The sequence below is a fragment of the Ostrea edulis genome, chromosome 2 (genome assembly GCF_947568905.1).
Source record: "Ostrea edulis chromosome 2, xbOstEdul1.1, whole genome shotgun sequence".
In the NCBI taxonomy this organism is placed as follows: domain Eukaryota; kingdom Metazoa; phylum Mollusca; class Bivalvia; order Ostreida; family Ostreidae; genus Ostrea; species Ostrea edulis.
In genome coordinates, this window is record NC_079165.1 from 102415338 (window position 1) to 102435937 (window position 20600).

The 20600-nt window shown below is 35.8% G+C and overlaps 1 protein-coding gene across 6 annotated transcripts; it reads left to right on the top strand.

Annotated features, from left to right (window-relative positions):
• The first annotated feature begins 3343 nt into the window (after positions 1-3343).
• On the top strand, positions 3344-19361 carry LOC130046506 (protein draper-like). Of its 6 annotated transcripts, XR_008800357.1 has the most exons (7): positions 4477-4533; positions 4648-4704; positions 6577-6709; positions 7125-7605; positions 8314-8895; positions 9023-9157; positions 13555-14425. XR_008800357.1 is itself a non-coding variant. In XM_056155828.1 (5 exons), exons 1-4 carry the CDS (start codon positions 4515-4517, stop codon positions 17836-17838), a joined length of 414 nt encoding a protein of 137 aa, XP_056011803.1. In that variant the 5' UTR covers positions 4477-4514; the 3' UTR covers positions 17839-18122; positions 19119-19361. The 6 variants fall into 6 exon arrangements, 2 of the variants coding, with proteins under 2 accessions (XP_056011802.1, XP_056011803.1); XM_056155828.1 differs by lacking the exons at positions 7125-7605; positions 8314-8895; positions 9023-9157; positions 13555-14425 and adding exons at positions 17634-18122; positions 19119-19361; XR_008800356.1 differs by lacking the exons at positions 4477-4533; positions 6577-6709; positions 7125-7605; positions 8314-8895 and adding an exon at positions 3344-3435.
• Positions 19362-20600: the final 1239 nt, after the last annotated feature.

Here is a 20600-nt window from a genome sequence, read left to right on the forward strand (position 1 = left end):
ATCCCGTTGACTTGCTAGTTTGCCGATAATATGTATATTCAATAATGCAAATGTATTAACATGAATAATCAGTAGTTAATTTTCATTCATGTTAATCATTTGTTGTCTTCTTATATAGAAATATTGCATTGCACTTATTTTAATACACAACTCTAATTCCTTATATTTTCGTTCCTGCAGCAATAGTTGAATTGTTCATAGGACATGGTAGGATTACTACTTGTAGAAATTGTAACTCACTCCGTCTATTATAATAAAGATTTCTGGCCATGAGTACTGAAACTTAACTATTCAGTTACAGCATGAAAATATCATTGCATCAAAAAATTCGTATAACCCTAAAGAATTAAAGTAATTATGAAAGTTCCACATTCCCTGTATTGATCAAGGTTTCCAGAGCAAGCAGCAACCTATCATACTGTAGGTACAGTTATGATAATGATCATAAAATTTATATAGCGCCTGATATAAAACAAATTACTCCAAGGAGCTTCATAAGGGTAAGAAGAGGAATGCAATAATAAAACACAATTAAATAAAATTCAATGACAATATGACATAAGATCTTATATTTGTAAAATTATCAAAATAAAACATTATGATTGAGATCAATAACTAAACCTTTCATTGTTTTGTTTGGTTTAGAGCACTATGCAAAGTACTACAAATCAACGAAAAGATTAATTGAAAGCCAGGGAAGGCAATTCTTTTTAAAAAGTTGGTTTTGGTAGCTTTAACATGCTTTAGAAGGTCATACTACAAACTGGCTGCAACACAGTTAAACGTGCGTACTCCAAAAGACTGTGTACGAATGTTTGACACAGTGATCGAGTCTCAGTGATGTTACACATCTTAGTGGTCATGATGGGAAATAAATGTTAATGAGTTCTTGTAAATATTCGGGAACACATCCCGCCAACGCGGAGAGGTTTTGCATTGTGGACGATACTGCACGGAAGCCAACGCAGCTGTACTAAGACTGAGGAAATATGATCCCGCGTCGTTGTCCTCGACACAAGCCTGGCTGTGGTGTTCTGTACCTTCTGCAAGCGATCCAAAGTAGTCTTGCTTATTCCTAACAGAAGTTTTGATGGAACAAATGCATTGACAAGAGTTTTACATGCGTCTGATATGGCGAATTCGACCAATATTACTAATATGAAAGTGGCAAGCCTTCAAAATAAAATGACACATGGTACTCAAAAGCGAGACAAGGATCGAAGTACACACCATGGAACAGATATGTTGTTTTCTCCACCTTTAAGGTGGTGTAATGGAGATTTTGCACATTATGTTTTGAAAAAACAATGATCAACTCCGTTTTGTCCTGGCTTAGCTTCAACAGGTTTGTAGTCATCGATGTGCTAATTTCTGCTATACAAGCTTGAAAGGTGAAGATAACGAACAGCAATCAATCTCATAACTCCGATAAGCAATATAAAATAGAGACTTGGGCAAACACGGACCCCTGGATATACCAGAGGTGGGATCCGGTGCCCAGGAAGAGTAAGCATCCCCTGTCGATCGCTCATACCCGCCGTGATCCCTATATCTTGATCAGATAAACGAAGTTATCTGTAGTCAAAATCTAAGTGCCAAGCACGGCCTAACAATCGGTATGAAACATGTCAGACAGCATTTGACCCAATGATATGTTGTATTGACGAACTAGATCGTTATAACGACCATAGAATTTGCAAAATACTTACTTTAAACGAGACTGTTGGAAGTCCTGAACCATCAACTTGTTTGTCAGTAGCCTGCCTCAATTTAAAAAAAAACTGACTATACGCAGAACAAGCTCTTGCGTATCAAATCAGTTGAGAGATATGAACACCATATGCAGGTGATAATAGAATATTGCTACATAAATATGGGAAGTTGACGATGGAGAAGTTGAAATCATCCTGTTTGTCATAAAGTTGAGTGTTTAGTTTGCCGTTAATATCTAATTTCAATAAAATATCTAAGTATGAAGAGGAAGTGGACGACTCTGTGGTGTGTTTTAATTCGAGTTCTTTTTAATATACTGAGACGACAAATGAATGAAAATTATTGTTGTTAATGTCGTCGATATATCTAAAGATGGAATTGAAGGCGATATACTAAATCGACACATCAATGAAAATCATTGTTGGTAATAGATAATACGTCATCGATATATCTAAATATCGAATTGAAGACCAGAGGAAGAGTCATTTTCTTCTCACGAAGAAGTTTGTGAATAAATTCTGCTTGATAGGAATATAAAAACAGGTCAGCTATCAAAGGAGTACAATTCGTGCCCATGGGTATTCCAACAGATTGTTGGAAGACCTGATCACCATCGACCACAAGCTTCTAATCCTGAATAGTATTCATTATATCCTACTACAGGCTACTGACAAACATGTTGATGGTGCAGGAGTTTCAACAGTCTCATTTAAAGTCAGCATTTCGGAAATTATATGTCATTATAATGATCTAGTTTGCCAATACAACCTATCTTTGGGTCAAATACTGTCTGACGTTTTCATACCGGTTTTAGGACGTTCTTGGAACATCAATTTTGACTACGGATTACTTCGCTTATCTGATCAAGATATAGGCTCTCGGCAGATGTAGCCGTTTGACAGAGGATGCTTACTCTTTCTAGGCACTGGATCCCACCTCTGATATATCCAGGTGTCTGTGTTTGCCCAACTCTCTATTTTGTATTGTTGATAGGATTTATGAGATTGATCATTGTTCGTTATCTTCATATTTCATCCTTTCGTTGGTCGTTTTACAAGGTAAATTTGAGATTCATCCGCATAACTGTGGTAGTTTATCTCGTGTTGGCGACAGATGGTTCCAAATGGTTTGGAAAACAGGCAGTAAAGTTTAGGCCCAAGAACATACCCTTGGAGAACGCGAAAAAAGGAATAACTCGCTCAGTGGATTAGACAGAGTTAATAGATACAGATTGACGCCGCTCTTCTAAGTGAGAATGGATCCATTTTAAGACACCACCTATTATTCCATAAGCTACATCAAGTCTATTAAGTAAGATGCGATGGTCAGTGAAATCAAATGTAACAGACTACCAGTTATCTAATACCTGTGAAATATCATGATGGCGTTTTCTGTAGAATGCTACTTTTTTGTATGCTGATTGCACAGAGACAATTCAAATTAAGATGCTCATCCAGTTTCTTAGCCACTACCTCTTCAAGTATTTTAGAGATAAATGGTAGATTGCTGACAGATCTGGAGTTTATTTAGTCCTCGTTTCTTAAGCAGCGGTGTTATAAATGCCTACTTGAAGCTGGAAGGAACTGAATTTTCAGAGAGGGACACGTTAATTATAGATGCTATTGCAGAAAGAAGTCTGAGCATCGTCTTATCAGATAGCTGTTCCACAATTACATTCCCATACCAATGTTTCTTAAGTGGAAGTTTTAAGCATTTTCCAAGGTAAGACATTTACTCATGACTATATATATTCATGAGCAACTTTGCTCCGTGTGCAAAAGTAGATTTCTACGAATTGACATGTGATTTAAGTCAGTGTATATTCTGTTACTCTATTTATTTGTAATAATAGATTTCATATAAAAATGACTTCATTCAGGAGTAAGAGAATTCTTCTATTTGGTTTAAACATCGGAATTACAGTCGGGTGTTCTTATGGACCTGAAATTAGAAGAATTTGATGTTTTCCGCCACACTCAACAATTTTTTCATTTATCTGCTGGCGCCCAGTTTTTATTGATGGGAGAGAAAACCCAGGTACAATTTACCTGGGAAGAGACCACCGACCTTCCGAAAGTAAACTGGGAAACTGTCTCACTTACTGACGAGAGCGGGATTCGAACCCGCGCCGACAGAGGTGAGAGACCGTGTGATTTTGATCGCAATGCTCTAACCACTCGACCACGGAGGCCCCTCCGAAAAGAAAAGAATATCTTCGTCCCTCTATGAAATACCCGCCTTTTGTCAACAGGTATCATTTTAAAGCCAATTTTAAAGTAGCAGTGAGCTCTTGATATTTGTAAGGTCAAGAACATGTGATGAAAATCACACAGGTACAACATGTAATGCTGATACAATATGTTTGTGTATGTAAATATTACAAAGTGTTTATTCAACCAAATCGGTACATAGAAACAGAAAATTTGCTTTCGCTGATGTGAGGAGAATGATTTGCATGTATCCCAGATTAGGTGCGTGCGAAAATGCTTACATGAGTATTTTCTTTTCTGGTTATTATAGACAAACTCTGCATATGAGTAAAGCTCACCGAATAAACAAAGCTTAAGATGTTTTACATTTATTTCATACTTTTATTTCTATTGCCACATTAATTCTGCACGGGATTCTGTATAAAATGCACAAACTTACAGGACACACGAATTTGTTTTATCTATTTGTGGCTAAAACAATTGTTGGTTGGTAGTTAGCATGCATACATCACTTTGTTGCGCTAAATATAAATATGACGTGTCCCCGCTTTCCCAATCATCCTCTCATTTGATTAATATTTCATCTCGGAAATGACTACTAAAACTTACGGTTGGTATTATAGTTCCCCATAAAGTTTTTAATACTAAAATGATCTGTTTCATGTTATAGTTTACTGATCGTTTATTACATGCATGATATTGTTTTCTCTTCTGTTGAGTTTAGGAGACTCTCGGTGTTATGCAAATTATTTCTGGAGCGACCTGGAGAATGGCTGTGTCGGTATGTAATGACATTTCTATACACTATGAGAATGGCTGTGTCGGGTTATGTACACAATGAGAATGGTTGTGTCGGGTTATGTACACAATGAGAATGGCTGTGTCGGTATGTAATGACATTTCTGTACACTGTGAGAATGGCTGTGTCGGGTTACGTACACAATGAGAATGGCTGTGTCGGTATGTAATGACATTTCTATACACTATGAGAATGGCTGTGTCGGATTATGTACACAATGAGAATGGCTGTGTCGGGTTATGTACACAATGAGAATGGCTGTGTCGGATTATGTACACAATGAGAATGGTTGTGTAGGGTTATGTACACAATGAGAATGGCTGTGTCGGATTATGTACACAATGAGAATGGCTGTGTCGGGTTATGTGCACAATGAAAATGGTTGTGTCGGTATGTAATGACATTTCTGTACACAATGAGAATGGTTGTGTCGGGTTATGTACACGATGAGAGTGGCTGTGTCGGTATGTAATGATATTTCTGTACACAATGAGAATGGCTGTGTCGGGTTATGTACACAATGAGAATGGCTGTGTCGGGTTATGTACACAGTGAGAATGGTTGTGTCGGGTTATGTACACAATGAAAATGGTTGTGTCGGGTTATGTACACAATAAGAATGGTTGTGTTGCTATGTAAATTCATTTACGCATTGGGTCAAATGCTGTCTGACGTGTTTCATACCGATTGTTAAGCCGTTCTTGGCACACTGATTTTGACTGCGGATAACTCCGTTTACCTGATTAGGATATGGGGCTCACGGCGGGTGTGACCGGTCAACAGGGGATGCTTACTCTTCCTAGGCACCTGATCCCACCTCTGGTGTGTCCAGGGGTCCGTGTTTACCCAACTATCTATTTTGTATTGCTTGTAGGAATCATGAGATTGATCACTGTTCGTTATCTTCACCTTGCATTTACATTCAGAAACGTATTACACATTGAGAATGCCTTTGTGGGCTTGTGAATGAATATCTGTGCACATTAACAATGGCTGTGTCGGTGTGTATAAACGTTTTGTTATACACATGAAAATGGCTGTCTCGTTATCTAAAAGTATTTCTGTACACATGAGAATGGCTGTGTCGTTATGTAAAGGTATTTCTGTACACATGAGAATGGCTGTGTCGGTATGTAAAGGTATTGTTGTACATATGAGAATGGCTTTGTCGGTATGTAAAGGCATTTTGTACACATGAAAATGGCTGTGTCGATATGTAAAGGTATTTCTGTACACATGAGAATGGCTGTGTGGGTGTGTGAATGTACATCTGTACATATTAACAATGGCTGTGTCGGTATGTAAAGGTATATATGTACACATGAGAATGGCTGTGTCGGTATGTAAAGGTATTTCTGTACACATGAGAATGGTTGTGTCGGTATGTATAAACGTATTTATGTACTCAATGAGACTAGTTGTTTGGTATGTAAATCTTTGTACACATTAAGAAACGTATCTATTTACATATTGAGAATGCATGTGTGGATATGAAAATGTATGTACACATTGACAGTGATTGTGTGGGTATGTAAGTGTTTTTAAAGTGCCCCGAAGTCATGGGTGCAAAAATGGTGAATAGGTTCAAAAATACCTTTGAATTAAGATATAAGAATGAAAACGTATGACCGTGCGTGCATTCAATACCGAAATATTCCACGTCGAAGTTAGCAATACTTTTGCACCTGCCAGAAATCAATCAACTGAACTTCCGGTTTTACTATATTTAGCCATAATGCCATTTGGCGTCACATCACATCAATTTCAAATATTCCATTAAATGCCAACGATACCTGCACTTCTTCGAACGAAATCGACCTCCACATATGTCATTTGAAGCGTCTTCCTTTGAAGATTATCCCGACGAGGACGTGCAGGACATCTTCCCTTACCAATTTGAGACAGCTGCAACGGATTCTTACGATTCCGATGAGTTAAATGGAAAGAATGTTGAACCTGAACAACATCGCCTCGGAAACACGGAATGGTAGGGCGCTGTTAGACTGTAAATTCATAAAATAAATTATGGGAAATACGAAATTGATCAATCAACTGTACATCATTCTTAATTACATCAATGATGAATTACAGATGTCAAATTGTCATATTACGCCGAGGTGGTATGGTATAGACCCTTGATTATATTATTACAGACAAAATTACTGGTTTTGTTGGTGTATATTGGTGTAGTTGATTACTTCAATGATAAAGTGCCGAAGTACATTCATTTTCTGTCCTCTCGTGCGACACCTCCTCTATAATAGTACATACAGCTTCTATAAGATTTCTGTTTTAAATCACCATCTAGAGGAAAATTATCTTTTTTTTCTATTATTAAGATTAACATTTCATTTGATTCCTCTATTCTTTCACAAATGTACATGGTTTACAAATCATTTTAGATGTCAATGTGGATTTTGTACCCATATGTCAACTGCCAAGGAGAGTGTATGCTGCAGGTGTTGATGCGAAGAGGGAGTCATTCAACAAGGAACTGGCCTGTATTGCTGAACACTCCGACTTTTCACCAGTGTGTTCAGACGTGTATGTGCTCGAGACAGCACACTACCAATACCGATCCCAGCTTGGAGAAATGAGGGCAACAATTGAAGAGCACGTCATTTTTTTAATCCATTTAATCACCTAATATGATAATTCACATCGTTATTGGGTCAGACTGCAAGTTTATCATTAGTGAATAATTACAAACATTTCCTGGAATTACAGGCGGAACAGATACACAACATACAGACAATTTGTTTGATGGTGCTAGGGATAACTAGGACACAAGGTGTGAGTCCCTCTACCGCCATGTACTGCGACAAAGTTACGGCATTCCTTTGCCTCTGAGGAGTGTCAAGGATTCAATGCACCTGAGTGATGGTATGATTTTGATGAAGCAACTTTGAAAACAAATGTACGATTCATACAAGATGCATACAAAGAATTCAAGCACAATATTCTCACAGAAATGGTCCAAAAATAATACATTTATGAACATATTGGTATTATAATATAATAATTATAAATGTACTAAATACTGGCAAAACAGAATATTACAAAATCAAATGTTTAGAAAGCATCAGCCACACAAACACTATTTTAAATAAAATGTTTCTGCACCCAGGAGCGAGACGAGGACCCTGCTTTCATGTTACCATCTTGTTTCTTTTCTTCCTTTCTTTTTTTTTTTATAGGTTTTATCCTTTTTAACTCGGACTACCATTACATATACTAAGCTAATTCTACATATATTATGGTAATATTCCATAAAATATTTACAAAAATACACTGTTACATGCAAGACCAAACATAGATTGTTACAAAACTGTCAGACCCTATATCATGGTCGTCCCCAGTGTTTTTTATTTGTAAAAATCAACAACAATTTGTATTTACAACTTACTAGTGTATATGACTTTGGTTCAGATTTAAAATAACCCATGTCAAACCCAAAGATAAAGGTGTTTCACAATGATTTAACATTTTTTAACAGGACTGAAAAAGCCCCCATCTGTATGACAAACATGTTTTTTTTTAAATCTGCTTTGCAAGAATGTCCAAATAAGTAGCATCACTTTTTGTTCACAGTCACATAGATGTCCGTTCCGCCTGAACATCGATCTGAAATGTAGCACCACTTCTTCTTTATAAGGATGGCAAAAGTCACTGTACAATGGAGGCGGTTAAACAGGCAACAAGCATAGTAATGGATCGGATGACCCCTGAAAGGTCAAACACGTCTCCTTCATCAGGACTGATTTATAGTCTGGAATAAATGGACAATATTTGAAATGTTATGAGTGCTTTATATCCTAACAAATAAATTGTTCTCTAGTAAATATATTGTTGTTTCAATCCTGTTTGAAAGAAAAGTAACAATTTTATGCAAAAATGTGGAGTAAACTTGCCATACAATTTTATTGTGGTATGAATTATGATAGTGGGTTATCTTTAGAAGTACATTCTTACTAAATATAGGATTGATAATGTATTTATATACACATTGAAATAGGTTGTATGGGTATGTAAGCGTATTTAAGTACCTATTGAGAATAACTATGTGGATATGTAGATGTATTTATGTACTCCTGAAAATGGTTACGTGGGAGGGTAATAATATTTTATAGGTACTTGTATTTCCTGAAAGGCAGGGACGTTTCTTATCACGGTGTCAGTATTTCAAGCATAATTTCTATAATAGCTCACGATAATTTTGCAAATGAATTGTCTCATCAAGAATTTAGAACATCAGGTAAATGGTTTTTGTTTAATTGAGAATTTATTCCTTATCATCTAGCTTGCAAAGCAGGGAGCTTCGGTACCAACTGCGAAAAGATTTGTCCACCCGGTCGTTATGGAAAATTCTGTGCATTGGAATGCGTTTGTCGAACGAGTTATTACTGTGATAAGGTGAAGGGTTGCGTATCTAAAGGTAATTCAGTCAATATTAGTATATTTTACTGCATAAGAATCATTTAACAAACAGTTAAATATACGATCGATGTTTTAAAACTTTCTTTTCAAAGACAGGGATGTAATAGATTTTTTAGTTATGAAATTGAGAGATCGAGAGAGAATGTTACTTTTGATATTAATCACATATATGAATGCAATGTAGAATTTTGCACGTTAAGAACCTACATTCTATATAATATCGTTTGAGTTTAAGACAGTACAATTTACCCAATGGTTACAATCTATGAACAAAATATCACCCATTATACGAATCCTGTTCTTTTTGGCAAAGTTCATCTTAAGGAGCAATACTACACGAAAGAAATTTGGTATGGATGAAAAGTGAAAGATATGTTCAACAATATTTTGAAAATTTTCAAATTTATTTGATTTAGTCAAAAAATGCAGTTTATGTAGAAAGTAATTTGAAGAAGAAAAACTTTGCTGAACTCGAACACACGATCTACAGTTCAGCTGCCAATATAAAAACCTACTGAGCTACTGAGTTAGGCAATTGAATGTAACAGAAATATATATAAATTGCTGTTATCGATATTTTCATTCATTTTTTAAAAAGGAAGTCCTTCATTATGACGATGTAGTTCTCCTTAATTAATCTGATATCTTACGTCTGAACTGTATAAGCGTAAATAATGGACGAGTATTTATGTACTTGAAAACCAGAGAAACAAATATCTCAGATTACAACTGTATTTTAAACGAACTTGGCATTAATTCCACTTTTGGTAATCATACTTATACTCCAACTGCCCTTTCAAAAGACGAAATTCTTCAAAACCATGCTTCAGTTTTAGACACATTTAATATTCCAGTCAATGGGTGGAATGAATATGAGTTACCGTATCTATACTGGATTCCTAAACTACATAAAAACTCTTACAAACAAAGATACATCGCTGGATCCAGTAAGTGCTCTACCAAGCCCCTATCTTTGCTCCTCACGAAAATGTTAACAGCTGTGAAGGAGAAACTTCAAACTTACTGTGCGACTACATATGCCAGAAGTGGTGTAAATCAAATGTGGATTCTAAAGAACTTTTAGTAAACTTGAAATCACAAAATTTTCCCCAAATCAATAGCATTAAAACCTATGAATTTTCAACACTATACACGACCATTCTTCACAATAAATTAAAGACTAGACTTTTTGACATCATAGACAGTTCCTTCTTCAACAAAAACGGAAAACAGAAATATTCATATCTACTGATCAGTCATTCAAAAACTTACTTTGTTAAACACCACTCTGATTCCACGCACAAGTACTCTGAAGTTGAAATAAAAAATATGCTAGAGTTCCTCATTGACAATATCTTCGTGGTCTTTGGTAATCAGGTCTTCCAACAGTCTGTTGGAATTCCCATGGGCACGAATTGTGCTCCTTTGTAAGCTGACCTGTTTTTATATTCATATGAAGCAGAATTTATTCAAAAACTTCTACGTGAGAAGAAAAAATCTCTCGCTGTGACCTTCAATTCGACTTTTAGATATATCGATAACGTTTTGTCTATTAACAATGATAGCTTTCATTCATATGTCGATTTCATATATCCCTGTGAGCTCGAAATAAGGGACACCACAGAGTCGTCCACTTCTGCTTCATACTTGGATATTTTATTGAAAGTAGACATTAACGGCAAACTGACAACTCAACTGTATGACAAACGGGATGATTTCAGCTTCTCCATCGTTAACTTCCCACATTTATGTAGCAATATTCCATTATCACCTGCACATGGTGTTTATATATCTCAACTGATTCGATATGCAAGAGCTTGTTCTGGGTATAGTCAGTTTTTAAATCGAGGTAAGCTACTGACAAACAAGTTGATGGTACAGGGATTTCAACAGTCTCGATTGAAGTCAGCATTTCGCAAAATCTATGGTCGTTATAACGATCTACTTCGTCAATACAACCTCGCATTGGGTCAAATGCTGTCTGACATGTTTCATACCGATTGTTAAGCCGTTCTTGGCACACTGATTTTGACTGCAGATAACTCCGTTCACCTGATCATGATATGCGGCTCACGGCGGGTGTGACCGCTCAACAGGGGATGCTTACTCCTCCTAGGCACCTGATCCCACCTCTGGTGTGTCCAGGGGTTCGTGTTTGCCCAACTATCTATTTTGTATTGCTTGTAGAAGCTATGAGATTGATCACTGTTCGTTATCTTCACCTAGCATTAAATTTCAAAATCACACACAGACAGGTTAATTTATTGAGAAAATTGTTTTCGCGGATATAAAATATTTTTGTGCAAAGTGGCGTTGCGATTAGCAATTATGAATAAAAGTAGGAGCTGTGAAAAAGTTGGTGCGAATCCATCTAAAGGAAGCCGTGATATTCATCTCGTTGTATTCAATAAGAATTTTTGTTAGATATGACTAATGTTGAAATTCTCATGGGCACAAATTCTGCCTCTTTATCAGGTGATATGTTTTTTGTATTCCTATGAGGCAGAATTTATTCAAAAGCTCTTACATAAGACAAAAATATTTTGCTGTGTCCTTTAAGCCGACATTTATATATATCAACGACATTCTATCATTTAACAATACTAATTTTCATATATATGTCTATTCGATTAAACTCGAAATAAAAGACACCATACAGTCTTGCAAATCTGCTCCATATTTGGAAATTGTATCAATATAAATGTTAACGGTAAACTAACAACTCAACTTATGACAAACGAAATAACTTCCAATATTTATGTAGCAATATTCCATTATTACCTACAGATGGTATTACTTGATCTCGTTTCAGCATTTTGCAAATTCTATGGTCATTATCATGATCTACTTTCCACATACAACCTGTGATTAGGTTAAATGCTGTATGGCGTGTTAGGCCGTTCTTTCATACTGATTTTGGCTACGGATCACTCCGTTTACCTGATCAAGATATAAGGGTCACGGTGAGTAATACCGGTCAACAGGGGATACGTAATTCTCCTAGGCATCTGATCCCACTTCTGGTTCACATGGATCCGTGCTTTCTCTACCCTTAATTCTGCATTTCTATTGGATTTATGAAATTCATCATTGTTATCTTCACCTTTTCATTGCAAGCGAAATTCTTCCATAACTGAGTACACCTGAAATATGAACACAGAATTTCAACACTAAATGGTGCAATTTTATTTGACTAAACCAAATTCACTAGGTTGTTTTTACGTTAATTCATCAAATATTTATTAAAACGTCTTGCTTTTGAAAAGCATGAGTAATTGTTAACCTTTTATATTCCTTTAGATAACGTAAAGAATGTCTCAATTGTGACCCAAAAGAGGATTTTATGAAATTATGGAAAGGTGTCAACAGTTTAAATAAAGCATTTTGCAAATTCTACGGTCGTTTTAATTATCGTCTTTGCATTTTCAACCTAAACTAGAGCGAATGCTGCCCAATGTATTTCATACCATTTGTTGGGCCGTTCTTTACAACTGATTTACATACTACAGACTACGCATTATTGTTTTAAGGGGGCCGTGTTTGCCTTGTTCTCCATTTTGTATTCTTTATTAGATCTATAACATTGATCATTGTTCGTTATCTTCAACTTCTTTATTCCAGCATACATGGCTCCTATTTCTGAACATTTAATGGGAAGAAAAGACAAATCAAAAGATTTTTTTCGCATTTCAAAGCTATAAAAACAAACAATATCGAATAAGGGATAACTAAATGCTTCAGTTTTTGATGTTGTTTACTTTTAGATATTAGAGATGTATGACTAAAATAAGTCTACCACACGCAGAACTATTTTTTGTTTAAAGTGAAAGCAACCCATTCCTTCCACAGGAGATGTTATTTAGATTTGGAAAACCCATGACAAATATATAACAGCCATATTTTACATTGAAGTAGTATACGGTATTCTCTACGATAAACAACATGATTGATTTTTGTATTGGATACTCAACTTAATAAAACATGTTCGATCAATTGGACATACTATTTTGGAACTCCAATTACTCCAGCGTAATTGTGGAAATGATGAACGAAAGTATGTGTGTAGATGGGTGGGTAGGTGGGAGAGAGAAAGAAAGAGGAGCAATTAAAAACATTCATCTAATGGACTATAAAATTCAATAAATGAATTACAATAAGTGGTTTTGAAAGAACACAATTGTCAAATTTATAACGATCTAGCTTGCTAATACAACCTATCATTGGGTCAAATGCTGTATAACAGTAGTTAGAATGATCACATACGGTGACCTTGAAATCATTCTAATGATCTTTGCAGTGAGAAGTTCATGTCTACAAGGATAAAACAGAAATAGTTTTCTTCTTTACGGAGGAAGAGTTCAAGACTTACTATGTGTATTTATTTTAACATTTTAGCCACCACGACAATATTTGAAGGAGACAATGATTCCACTATATTCACACATCCTGGATTTACTCATTCCATTGAACCAGTTACCTGTATGGATCGCCCGATACCCAATAAAGGAATGATTTCAAAAATGATCATGATTAACGGAAGCGTCATCATTGCTTTGCTTTTGGTGCTCATTATCATTATATCTATCAGAAAGTATTTGATGTTCATGTACTGGAAAAGAAAAGTCAAGTTAGATCATGCTCCACTAACCATGATTGATCCAGTTTATTCGGAAGCTGAAGGGATGTCTGGAGATGATATCTATATAAAGCAAAACAAGCGAAACAACGAAGGTGATTCTAGAGGAAAACATCCGAGTTGTAGAAAGGAATTGGGGTTAATGTGTTTCAAAGTATGAACTTTTGAAGAATAAATCACTACTGCTCATCGAGATAATGTTTTAAAGGAAAACAAAGCAGACTCTAAGAAAAATACCCTGGAGGTAATGAAATAATTGACGATGATGTTATTTCAAACATTGTGTAAATCTATTTGTATCAGTCAGAACATACTCACTAACGATGCTGCTGTATGATAACATAAACTATAGTTGTTATCTAGTAATATGGTACTTTTAACAGCATGGTTGGGGAAGTATTTCCTTAAACAAAATTTCGCACAAAATCTGTACATCTGTATACATAGTGTCACCATCACATTAACAACATTAAAATCTGATATACATGTATAGCGTCACCACTTCATTGACAACATTAAATATGTACATCTGTATACATAGTGTCACCACTCCATTGACAACATTAGCTTTGTATATCTGTATATATAGTGTCACCACTTCATTGACAACATTAAATCTGTATATCTGTATATATAGTGTTATCACTTCATTGACAACATCAAATTTGTATATTTGTATGATAGATGAGGATAACGAACAGTGATCAATATCATTATTCCTATAAGCAATAATAAATAAAGAGTTGGAGAAAAATAGAACCCTGGACCCTTATTCATAAAACATATTACGACTACGCCGAAAAAAAAAATTCTGTCTGATAATCAAATACCGATCACAAGGTCAAAAGTATGTATTCAATTTTTATAAACCATGGATGCACTTTACATTTGATTAAGAAATCTACAAGAAATGAAATATAAGATATTTACAATGTTCATTAATTTTGATCTTAGTCGTACATGTAAGATATTTTGTGAATAAGGGCCCTGGACATACCAAAGGTGGGATCAGGGGCCTTAGAGAAATGAGAATCCCCTGTCGACCGGTCACATTCTGATATCTTGGCCAAGTAAACGAAGTCATCCGTAGTCAACATCTGTGTGCCAAGAATGGCTTGACAATCGGCAATGAAACACATCAGACTTCAATTTCAAAATTGATTATATGCAGAACAAGCTCTAGGGTATCGAATCAGTTGAGAGATATGAACACCATATGCACTGACAAACAAGTTGATGGTACAGGGATTTCAGCAGTCTCGATTGAAGTCAGCATTTCGCAAATTCTATGGTCGTTATAACAATCTACTTCGTCAGTACAACCTTGCATTGGGTCAAATGCTGTTTGACGTGTTTCATACCGATTGTTAAGCCGTTCTTGGCACGGTGATTTTGACTGCAGATAACCACGTTTACCTGATCATCCATTTGGTTTAAACATCGGAATTACAGTCGGGTGTTCTTACGGACCTGAAATTAGAAGAATTTGATGTTTTCCGCCACACTCAACAATTTTTTTCATTTATCTGCTAGCACCCAGTTTTTATTGATGGGAGAAAAACCCCAGGTACAATTTACCTGGGAAGAGACCACCGACCTTCCGAAAGTAAACTGGGAAACTTTCTCACTTACCGACGCGAGTGGGATTCAAACCCGCACCGACAGAGGTGAGAGGCCGTGTGATTTTGATCGCAATGCTCTAACCACTCGGCCACGGAGGCCCCTCCGAAAAGAAAAGAATATCTTCGTCCCTCTATGAAATACCCGCCTTTTGTCAACAGGTATCATTTTAAAGCCAATTTTAAAGTAGCATTGAACTCATGATATTTGTAAGGTCAAGAACATGTGATGAAAATCACACAGGTACAACATGTAATGCTGATACAATATGTTTGTGTATGTAAATATTACAAAGTGTTTATTCAACCAAATCGGTACATAGAAACAGAAAATTTGCTTTTGCTGATGTGCGTACAATGATTTGCATATATCCCAGATTAGGTGCGTGCGAAAATGCTTAGGTGTTTTACATTTATTTCATACTTTTATTTTTATTGTCACATTAATTCTGCACGGGATTCTGTATAAAATGCACAAACTTAATGGACACACGAATTTATTTTTATCTATTTGTGGGTAAAACAATTGTTGGTTTGCAGTTAGCATGCATGTATCACTTTGTTGCGCTAAATATAAATATGACGTGTCCCCGCTTTCCCAATCATCCTCTCATTTGATTAATATTTCATCTCGGAAATGACTGCTAAAACTTACGGTTGGTATTATAGTTCCCCATAAAGTTTTTAATACTAAAATGATATGTTTCATGTTATAGTTTACTGATCGTTTATAGCATGCATGATATTGTTTTCTCTTCTGTTGAGTTTAGGAGACTCTCGGTGTTATGCAAATTATTTCTGGAGCGATCTGAAGAATGGCTGTGTAGGTATGTAATGACATTTCTGTACACAACGAGAATGGCTGTGTCGGGTTATGTACACAATGAGAATGGTTGTGTCGGGTTATGTACACAATGAGAATGGTTGTGTTGCTATGTAAATTTATTTACATTCAGAAACGTATTACACATTGATAATGCCTGTGTGGGTGTGTGAATGTACATCTGTACATGTTAACAATGGCTGTGTCGGTATGTAAAGGTATATCTGTACACATGAGAATGGCTGTGTCGGTATGTAAAGGTATTTTGTACACATGAGAATGGCTGTGTCGGTATGTAAAGGTATATCTGTACACATGAGAAAGGCTGTGTCGGTATGTAAACGTATTGTTGTACACATAAGAATGGCTGTGTCGGTATGTTAAGGTATTTTTGTACACATGAGAATGGTTGTGTCGGTATGTAAAGGTATTGTTGTACACATGAGAAAGGCTGTGTCGGTATGTAAAGGTATTTCTGTACACATGAGAATGACTGAGTTGGTTTGTACAAGTATTCATGTACACATTGAGAATGGTTGTGTCGGTATGTATAAACGTATTTATGTTCTCAATGAGAATATTTGTTTGGTATGTAAATATATGTACACATTAAGAAACATATCTATTTACATATTGAGAATGCATGTGTGGATATGAGAATGTATTTATGTACACATTGACAGTGGTTGTGTGGGTATGTAAGTGTTTTTAAAGTGCCCTGAAGTCATGGGTGCAAAAATGGTGAATAGGTTCAGAAATACCTTTGAATTAAGATATAAGAATGAAAACGTATGACCGTGCGTGCATTCAATACCGAAATATTCCACGTCGAAGTTAGCAATATTTCTGCACCTGCCAGAAATCAATCAACTGAACTTCCGGTTTTACTATATTTAGCCATAATGCCATTTGGCATCACATCACATCAATTTCAAATATTCCATTAAACGCAAGAGATACCTGCACTTCTTCGAACGAAATCGACCTCCACATATGTCATTTGAAGCGTCTTCCTTTGAAGATTATCCCGACGAGGACGTGCAGGACATCTTCCCTTATCAATTTGAGCCAGCTGCAACGGATTCTTACGATTCCGATGAGTTAAATGGGAAGAATGTTGAACCTGAACAACATCGCCTCGGAAAAACGGAATGGTAGGGCGCTGTTAGACTGTTAATTTATAAAAAAAAAAATTATGGGAAATACGAAATTGATCAATCAATTTTCTGTCCTCTCGTGCGATACCTCCTCTATAATAGTACATACCACTTCTATAAGATTTCTGTTTTAAATTATCATCTAATGGAGAATTATCTTTTTTTCTAATATTAAGTTTAACATTTCGTTTGATTTCTCTATTCTTTCACAATTTACATGGTTTACAAATCATTTTAAGTGTCAATGTGGATTTTGTACCCATATGCCAACTGCCAAGGAGAGTGTATGCTGCACCGAATTACCAGGGGTTGATGCGAAGAGGGAGTCATTCAACAAGGAACTGGCCTGTATTGCTGAACACCCTGACTTTTCACCAGTGTGTTCAGACGTGTATGTGCTCGAGACAGCACACTACCAATACCGATCCCAGTGTGGAGAAATGAGGGCAACAATTGAAGAGCACGTCATTTTTATTATCCATTCAATCAAATAATATGATAATTCACAGTCATTGGGTCAGATTGCAAGTTTATCATTAGTGAATAATTACAAACATTTCCTGGAATTACAGGCGGAACAGATACATAGCATGCAGACAATTTGTTTGATGGTGCTGGGGATACCTAGGACACAAGGTGCGAGTCCCTCTACTGTCATGTGCTGCGACAAAGTTACGGAATTCCTTTGTCTCTGAGGAGTATCAAGGATTCAATGCACCTGAGTGATGGTATGATTTTGATGAAGCAACTTTAAAAACAAATGTACGATTCATAGATGATGCATACAAAGAATTCAAGCACAATATTCTAACAGAAGTGGTCCAAAAATAATACATTTATGAACATATTGGTACCATAATATAATAATTATAAATATACTAAATACTGGCAAAACACAATATTACAAAAGCAAAGTTTTAGAAAGCATCAGCCACACAAACAATATTTGAATAAAATGTTTCTGCACCCGGGAACGAGACGAGGACCCTGCTTTCATGTTACCATCTTGTTTCTTTTCTTCCTTTCTTTTTTTTTATGGGTTTTATCATTTTTAACTCGGACTACTTTTACATATACTAAGCTAATTTTACATATACAAAGGTTTCAACAGTCTCGATTGAAGTCAGCATTTCGCAAATTCTATGGTCGTTATAACGATCTAGTTCGTCAATACAACCTATCATTGAGTCAAATCCTGTCTGACGTGTTTCATACCGACTGTTATGCCGTTCTTGGCACGCTGATTTTGACTGCGGATAACTCCGTTTATCTGATCAGGATATAGGGCTCACGGCGGGTGTGACCGGTCAACAGGGAATGCTTACTCCTCCTAGGCACCTGATCCCACCTCTGGTATGTCCAGGTGTCCGTGTTTGCCCAACTATCTATTTTGTATTGCTTGTAGGAGTTATGAGATTGATCACTGTTCCTTATCTTCACCTTGCATACTATGGTAATATTCCATAAACCATTTACAAAAATACACTGTTACATGCAAGACCAAATATAGATTGTTACATAACTGTCAGACCCTATATCATGGTTGTCCCCAGTCCTTTTTTATTTGTAAAAATTAACAAAACCAAAGATAAAGGTATTTCACAATGATTTAACATTTTTAACAAGATTGAAAAAGCTTCCATCTGTATGACAAACATATTTTTTCTATTCGTTTTGCAAGAATGTCCAAATAAGTAGCATCACTTTTTTTCACATTCACACAGATGTCCGTTCCGACTGAACATCGATCTGAAATGTAGCACCACTTCTTCTTTATAAGGATGGCAAAAGTCACTGTACAATGGAGGCGGTTAAACAGGCAACAAGCATAGTAATGGATCGGATGACCCCTGAAAGGTCAAACACGTCTCCTTCATCAGGACTGATGCATAGTCTGGAATAAATGGACAATATTTGAAATGTTATGTGTGCTTTATATCCTAACAAATAAATTGTTCTCTAGTAAATATAGTGTTGTTTCAATCCTGTTTGAAAGAAAAGTAACAATTTTATGCAAAAATGTGGAGTAAACTTGCCATACAATTTTATTGTGTATGAATTATGATAGTGGGTTATCTTTAGAAGTACATTCTTACTAAATGTAGGATTGATAATGTATTTATATACACATTGACATGGGTTGTATGGGTATATAAGCGTATTTAAGTACATATTGAGAATAACTATGTGGATATGTAGATGTATTTATGTACACCTGAAAATGGTTACGTGGTAGTGTAATAATATTTTATAGGTACTTGTATTTCCTGAAGGGCAGGGGTGTTTCTTCTCACCGTGTCAGTTTTTCAAGCATAATTTCTATAATAGCTCACGATAATTTTGCAAATGAATTGTCTCATCAAGAATTTAGAACATCAGGTAAATGGTTTTTGTTTAATTGAGAATTTATTCCTTATTATCTAGCTTGTAAAGCAGGGAGCTTCGGTACCAACTGCGAAAATATTTGTTCACCCGGTCGTTATGGAAAATTCTGTGCATTGGAATGCGCTTGTCCAACGAGTTATTACTGTGATAAGGTGAAGGGTTGCGTATCTAAAGGTAATTCAGTCAATATTAGTATATTTTACTGCATAAGAATCATTTAACAAACAGTTAAATATACGATGCTTTAAAACTTTCTTTTCAAAGACATTGATGTAAAAGGGTTTTTAGTTATGAAATTGAGAGATCGGGAGAGAATGTCACTTTTGATATTAATCACATAATATATTATATGAATGCATGTAGAATTTTGCACGTTAAGAACCTTTATACATGTATATACAAATAGTTAACATTCGTACTATTGTTATATTTCGTTTTCAGAAAGACCATTTAAACCCACAGCTTCTCTGCCACTATCATCATCAGCAACGTCAGCTAATTCATATTTGTTTTCGGAGGGTTGGACATCTGATGCTTCAACTACAACGAAATCAAAGATAGGGTCTACAAGACCAGTAGTATCATCAACAACTACCCTGGGGTCTTCAACAACATCTAGCGAAATTATTAATGCAGAAACCAATAATGATATCACTATTTTTTTGATGGGGGGAATTATTGGAATCCTCATAATCATTATATTTGTGATGATTTCAAGAAAACGTTGCGTCCTACACACAAATAGAAAATACCAGAAAAATTTAGAGGAAACAAAACATTTTACGGAAGGAAGACGGTCCGACGAGTACCAGGAAATAAAC

Coding starts and splice junctions, on each gene's coding strand:
- LOC130046506 (XM_056155827.1), top strand. Junction 4,705..9,022: donor CCTGGAGAATGGCTGTGTCG/GTATGTAATGAC, acceptor CTTATCATCTAG/CTTGCAAAGCAGGGAGCTTC. Junction 9,158..13,554: donor GAAGGGTTGCGTATCTAAAG/GTAATTCAGTCA, acceptor TTAACATTTTAG/CCACCACGACAATATTTGAA.